At 38.3% G+C, this 6,159-nt stretch overlaps 1 protein-coding gene across 1 annotated transcript; it reads left to right on the forward strand.

The window, feature by feature from the left end:
* The first annotated feature begins 503 nt into the window (after window positions 1-503).
* Window positions 504-5,489, forward strand: dnase1l4.2 (deoxyribonuclease 1 like 4, tandem duplicate 2). The gene is made up of 9 exons (XM_081383760.1): window positions 504-797; window positions 1,385-1,474; window positions 1,549-1,643; window positions 1,724-1,810; window positions 1,913-2,025; window positions 3,265-3,377; window positions 3,631-3,788; window positions 5,023-5,119; window positions 5,204-5,489. The coding sequence occupies exons 2-9, from the start codon at window positions 1,394-1,396 to the stop codon at window positions 5,315-5,317; spliced, it is 858 nt and encodes a 285-aa protein (XP_081239886.1). The 5' UTR covers window positions 504-797; window positions 1,385-1,393; the 3' UTR covers window positions 5,318-5,489.
* The last annotated feature ends 670 nt before the right edge of the window (window positions 5,490-6,159 follow it).

Raw genomic sequence — 6,159 nt, forward strand, 5'->3', positions numbered from 1 at the left:
TTCGCCGGCAGAAGGGCTTCCAATCCGACATTCAGGTTTTTGCTGGACAGGGTAAATCCAGTTTGGTTTTTCTAAATGGTTCATGACTGTTTCAGGAAGGACAGAAGGGAGGGGGAGGGGACGGGATGAGGAGGAGGGAGGGGGAGGGGACGGGATGAGGAGGAGGGAGGTTCGAGCTAGCCTCCGCTTTGTTTGACAATACTTCGAACGTCAACAAGAAGTGACTTCACCCAACATCACTTACAGCACCTTTAAGTACTGAGTAATAGTAATGAACTACATTTACTTACTAGAGGGTTAGGATTATGGTTTGATTTAGGGTTAACTTAATTGCATGTAATTATGCATAATTTATAATATTACTACAGTAATTACATGTAACAAGGACACTGTAAAATAAAGTGTTATCAGACATATTCTCAAGTATTAGACAACATATTCTGCTGGTTTGAGTCTGGACTGCACCATTATCTTGATGGGTGGGGTTTCAGATATGTAAATTCATTCAAAAAAGGCGCTAGACTTGACTGTCAAAAACAAAAGCCTATCCGGTTTCCTCCAGTCAAGCCTGCTATACATTTACATGTTTCTATACATGCTGGAAACAATTAGTGAGGCCTCTCCACAAATTCTCCATTTTACGAGACATCTGTGTGACAGAAACCTTATCTGAAGTAAAGAGGAAGTAGGCATGGCCTGTTTGTAAATGAGCTGAGCCATCATTAATTATTCACTAGCTGTCTAACGGCCAACACAGGAAGACAAGCCGAGACTTCATTGTAAACAAAGCAGCTTTGGTAAGAGCTGATTATCAAGTTTGTTTGTTTATATTAAATTAAATGTAAGCACATAAAACTTTACTTGTGTTTAGTAATAGATCTATAACAGATTTAAAAAAGTTTTTAAGTTTTAAAGTTAAGCTATAGAATGTGATCACATTCAAAAAGATCCTTGAATGTGTTAATATGGTGTTTTTTATTTTAATACTGCGGTGCATTGGAGCTAATTTGAATTCTTAGATTAATTTATTCAATCTAATGAACCTGTATTGTTTTCAAATGTAAATGAACCTGCATTTTGTTTTCAAATTCTCAAAATGAAACTCGCTGTGGTTTCCCTTTCTGTCTCTGTCGTGTTTGCTGTGTTCCTGCATTAACTGACATGTCAGCTCTTTGTAAACTATAAGTATTTCCTGTGTGCGTACAATGTATATCCTTGAATTGTCTGTTAAACTTCCTTTGACGATTTACGACAGGAAAACGGTATAGAAATGATTAAGAGTTGGCACGAAGGACCAAACAGACCTGAAAACATGCAGCCGGTTCGAAGAGTTTGTGGTCATGAAACTCATTTCCCTTTAACTTGTTTTTCTGATCTTCTTTAGGTCAACACCATGAAGATCGCATCTTTTAACATCAGACGGATGGGTTCCAGCAAGCTGTCAGACAAAAACATTGTGAAATATCTCATTAAGGTGAGTTTATGATCTGACTGTTCAAGAAGAGTACATAGTTAAAGCAAATAGACCTCAACCCTGTTTCCCTGTAGATCTTCTCTCGGTACAGTATAATCATTATGCTGGAGGTGGTGGACAAATCGGGAAAAGCTATAGCCAAATTCCTGCAGGAGCTCAACAGCACCGGGTGTGTATGAACCGTCAGAGATTCACTTCATCATCACTATCTCAATTCAACCCAAATTTAACTCCCCGTTTCTCCCACAGTGCTAATAAGAAACGTCCCTTCACTATGGTGGGAAGCTCCAGGCTGGGACGCACTCTTTATAAGGAGCAGTTTGTCTGTTTCTACAGGTACAGTGCTTGGTAAAGTATCAGAATTATGTTATCAGAATAAAAACTGAGGTAAAGTCATTCATATGGCACTAACAAAACTATTTCGTTCATATCAATTAGAGAAGACGAGGCTGAACTGGTCGACACGTACCAATATGAAGACAATCAAGTGGGTGATGAGGACGCTTTCTCTCGAGAGCCTTTCATTCTGCGTTTCAACTGTAAACACACAGGTAATCAGCTTCTGTTAAAGGGAAAGTTCACCCAAAAAGGAAAATTCTGTCATTGATTACTCACCATCATGTCTTTCCAAACCCGTAAGACTTTTGTTCAACACTAATAAAGATCTTATTAATGAGATCTGAGAGATTTCTGTCCCTCCATTGACAGCTACGCAACTACCACGCGTCTAAAAGATCATAAAGAGATTGTAAAACGAATCCATATGAATCAAGCAGTTTAGTCCAAATAAAAGAGATTTATTTTAGGCTTTTATGCACAAATAGGCTTAACATTCATCAACGCACACATCAGTTGTGGTAAACAGAAGCTCAAGCATGTTCTTCCACATACACCAATGAGGTTCATTCTCGTGTTACGCAGCACGTTATATATAAAAGATTTAAATATAACATAGCCATTTTTATTCTGCTATTATAATCATGTATCCGAGTATGTGTGCCTGTGTAGGCCTGTAAGAAGAATGGGATGTGCTTACATGGAATATGTTTGCATATGTTGGAGCCTCTCGTTTTGCCATTAGATAATATTTGTAGGATGAGCAGGGGACTCTAATATAATTAAGTTGGGGTCTCTTATTCCACTTTTCAAAACAGGCTGGATTCACCACCAGCAAATGGCAGAATTGATCAACAATATTGGTGTTTATCACCTAAATTCAAACTTTTCATCATATAAAGTGATCAAATCTTCTCAGAAAATTTGGACTAAGCCGCTCAGTTAACATGGATTAGTTTTACGATTTCTTTATGAACTCTTTGAAGCGTCAAAGTGGTAGTTGCGTAGCCTGTCAATGGAGGGACAGAAAGCTCTCAGATTTCATTAAAAATATCTTCATTTGTTTTCCGAAGATGAACGAAAGTCTTTCTGGTTTGGAATGACAGAATTTTAATCTTTTTGGGGCAAACTAACCCTTTAAACTTTGGACAAATACACTTTAATTTCTGGGCCAACTCTAGAGCCTAGACTAAAAGATGCCTCCGGCATCATTTACTCACCCTCATGTGTAAATGAATGGGAACTGGTGCTTTCAAATTTCAACAACAAATGTAAAACCACCATAAACGTGGTCCATACAACTCATTTGAGAAACAGACCAAAATTAAAGTTTTATTCACCCATTCATTATAATGTTATAATAATGCATATTCCTACATAACTGCGAATGTTTCAGGAGTTGGATCACATGAACAACCTGCACTCCCATTTCAAGTCTAGTTTGTTTTTTCCAGTGCTGAAAGATTTGGTGCTGATTCCTGTTCACACAAAACCCAAAGACTCGCAGAAGGAACTGGATGAACTATATGATGTGTTTTTGCACGTCAAAGACAAATGGGACACGGATGTGAGTTTAACACTATGCAACCATAACAAATTCCAGAAGCAATGCATGTACTGATAAAATGTATAGTTGAATGTCCTCTAAGTTTTTTTGGGGGATAAGGCGTCTGCCAAATGTGTGAATGTACACATCTCAAGGGAATGTAGCTGATGTGGATATAATGCAGTCCTTGTTTATATAGTACACCAATGTAAACTCTAGTTTAACCAAACATTCATAAGAGTTTGAGAGAAAACTCACACATTCCATCCTACAGAACGTCATGATCCTTGGAGACTTCAATGCAGACGGCGCCTACGTCTCCAAGAAGAAGATGAAGGGCATCAGAATCCGCAGTGATGCTGATTTCCACTGGCTGATCGAGGACGATGTTGACACCACAGTCATACAGTCCAACGACCACACCTACGACAGGTGAGGCGGAGAAACATCAATCATTTACTCACCTTTCATCTGCTAGCCTGTTTAAAAATACAGAATTCATAACCTCCATGCACCTTAAACCTTGTCTACACTGGATGCTAGTGGCGCATCGCAATGCGATAAAAGCAAATAGAGCCAATTATAATCAGTAGGGGTGTACGATACCCTCATGTCACGATTCGATACATATCACGATACTGAACTCACGATACGATATTATTGCGATACTCCAAGACATATGGTAAAAGGCTTGGACTTGGTGCTGGTAACCCAATATTCATAATTCTGAAACTGAAAATACTGAATTATTTTCAATAATCGCTCCCAGTTTAGACATGGTGTTAAAGGATAATTCCGGTATTTAGCACTTTGAGTCTCTTTTCTGGTTTGTTTTGGATGAACTAGAGTGGTATACACAGAAATTCTGACGATGGGTCTCGACTTTTTGACTCGTTTAGATTCCCCTTTGACCGCTTCAGAGTGGCTGGCTACCGGCATGCACGAACATGCACTAACCACTCAGTGAGTTGCACAGTTTTGAAAACGAACATTAAGGGTTGTTTTAAGGACATGTTCGTGCATGCCCGTAGCCAGCCACTCTGAAGCGGTCAAAGGCGATTCTAAACGAGTCAAAAAATCGAGACAGGACCCATCAATTAGATAAAGAAATTAAATGAGTGAAGAAATGAAACCAAACACCTTGTAATAACTGCGTACATGATGGAATATCATCTCGCAAGTTATTTATTGCAAAAACGACATGTAACCAAATTCAAGGTTATTTTGGCTAGAAGTGGGTTACTCATAGCCGGACTATATATCGGGTCTATAGTTAACCTAGACGGTGAAATGACGGCTATTGGTTGCTGGGTAGTATAGTGATGCATAAAGCACAGTTCACACAGAAGTCACTTTCTGTTGGTCAATGCGGCGAATTGAATTCATGACAAACATGAACATAAGAGAAATCTGTGAGGTGAAATCTATCGCCCGCACACCAAATTCCCAATGGATTCCAATTGAAATGACTGGATTTCGCCTGGAAACACTCACTGAACAATGATAAATGTGACCGCACCTTTAGAGTATGAATGTTAAATTATCACTTTTGATTAGAAGTTGAGCAAATCATATCTTAGCTGTAACTAGAATACTAAATGCATAAAATAGGAGGTCAATCTGCATGTTAAGCTGCATAAAATATTGATGGCAAGTATTTTTCTAGAATTGTGGTGTATAAAGAAGACATGCTACAGGCGGTTGTGCCAAAATCTGCGAAGCCTTTTAACTTCCAGGAAGCCTACAAACTTTCAGAGGAAATGGTGAGTATATTCATCACAATGCATTTCAGTTTTTTTAATGTGGTATAAAGTAAATAATATATTGATATGATTGATCTATGGCAGGCCCTGGAGATCAGTGATCATTATCCAGTGGAAGTAAGTCTGAAGAAGAAGTCTGCGGCAAAGACTAGCGCCAAAACCAAAGCTAAGACCTCCAAAACCAAAACAAAGAAATAAAAAGCATGATGGGATGCCACTGCAAACCGTATGGGATCTGAAACATCACTCTCCCGAAGGAGAGATGCTACCTCTTCAAAAGGAAAATCAGGGCTAAAAATAACAGATTTTTTTGTAGTTCACAAGAATCAATGCTCAGTTTCTCGAAATAAACTTTTTTTATTTAATGTCATTTTTTTTTTGTCCAACAAAAGCTTTTAATTTCATGCCCAGAGCGTAAATAAATGTGTTAGTAAATATGTGTTTGCACATCTGGAAAACACCTTAAAATGCTAGCAACAAAACTATTTTAACAAAGATACAACTCATGTTCAAGCCATGAATTGGCAGGCAAACATGCGATAGCAAATACCAGACCATTGTTATTGTGTAATAATCATGCCTCGTGCACCTCTAGCAAACTCTAATTGAAAACAATAAAACTTTACATATCTTTAGTCTTTAACAAGGCTTGTGGAAACATCAGTTAGTGACATTAGCTTCAGCATAATGTCTGCATTACCAAATTAAGATCAATTACTGCAATCCACTTACCCTCAGCAAGGAATCAAGCAACCTTCCTAAGCACTCACAAATGAGATTAAAAAAACAATTTGGTAACAATGAATCCATTTGGTACCATCATTTTGTAGATCGTATTATAGGTGGTCAAAAAGAATCTGTAGATGTGTGACATCCTCCTAAAGTTCATCACCAGTGACAGTAAAGGCTTACAGTCTTTCATAAATCTGGCATGGCTTCTTCTTTCCATTCGGACATCTGGCCCCATATGCATGTTAATGTGCTACAGTTGTCCATTTTGAAAACAGGAATTGAAAAAACTGTACGAAACGGCAAGCCAG

This window comes from Scardinius erythrophthalmus (assembly GCF_964197995.2).
Source record: "Scardinius erythrophthalmus genome assembly, chromosome: 14".
NCBI classification, from domain to species: Eukaryota; Metazoa; Chordata; class Actinopteri; order Cypriniformes; family Leuciscidae; genus Scardinius; species Scardinius erythrophthalmus.

What these genes read in the sequence shown, in the direction of transcription:
- dnase1l4.2 (XM_081383760.1), top strand. Translation starts at nt 1,394, where the DNA reads ATGAAGATCGCATCTTTTAACATCAGACGGATGGGTTCCAGCAAGCTG. An exon ending in CAGGAGCTCAACAGCACCGG is followed by an intron (nt 1,644 to 1,723) that starts GTGTGTATGAAC and finishes TTTCTCCCACAG; the next exon opens with TGCTAATAAGAAACGTCCCT. An exon ending in AACGACCACACCTACGACAG is followed by an intron (nt 3,789 to 5,022) that starts GTGAGGCGGAGA and finishes GTATTTTTCTAG; the next exon opens with AATTGTGGTGTATAAAGAAG.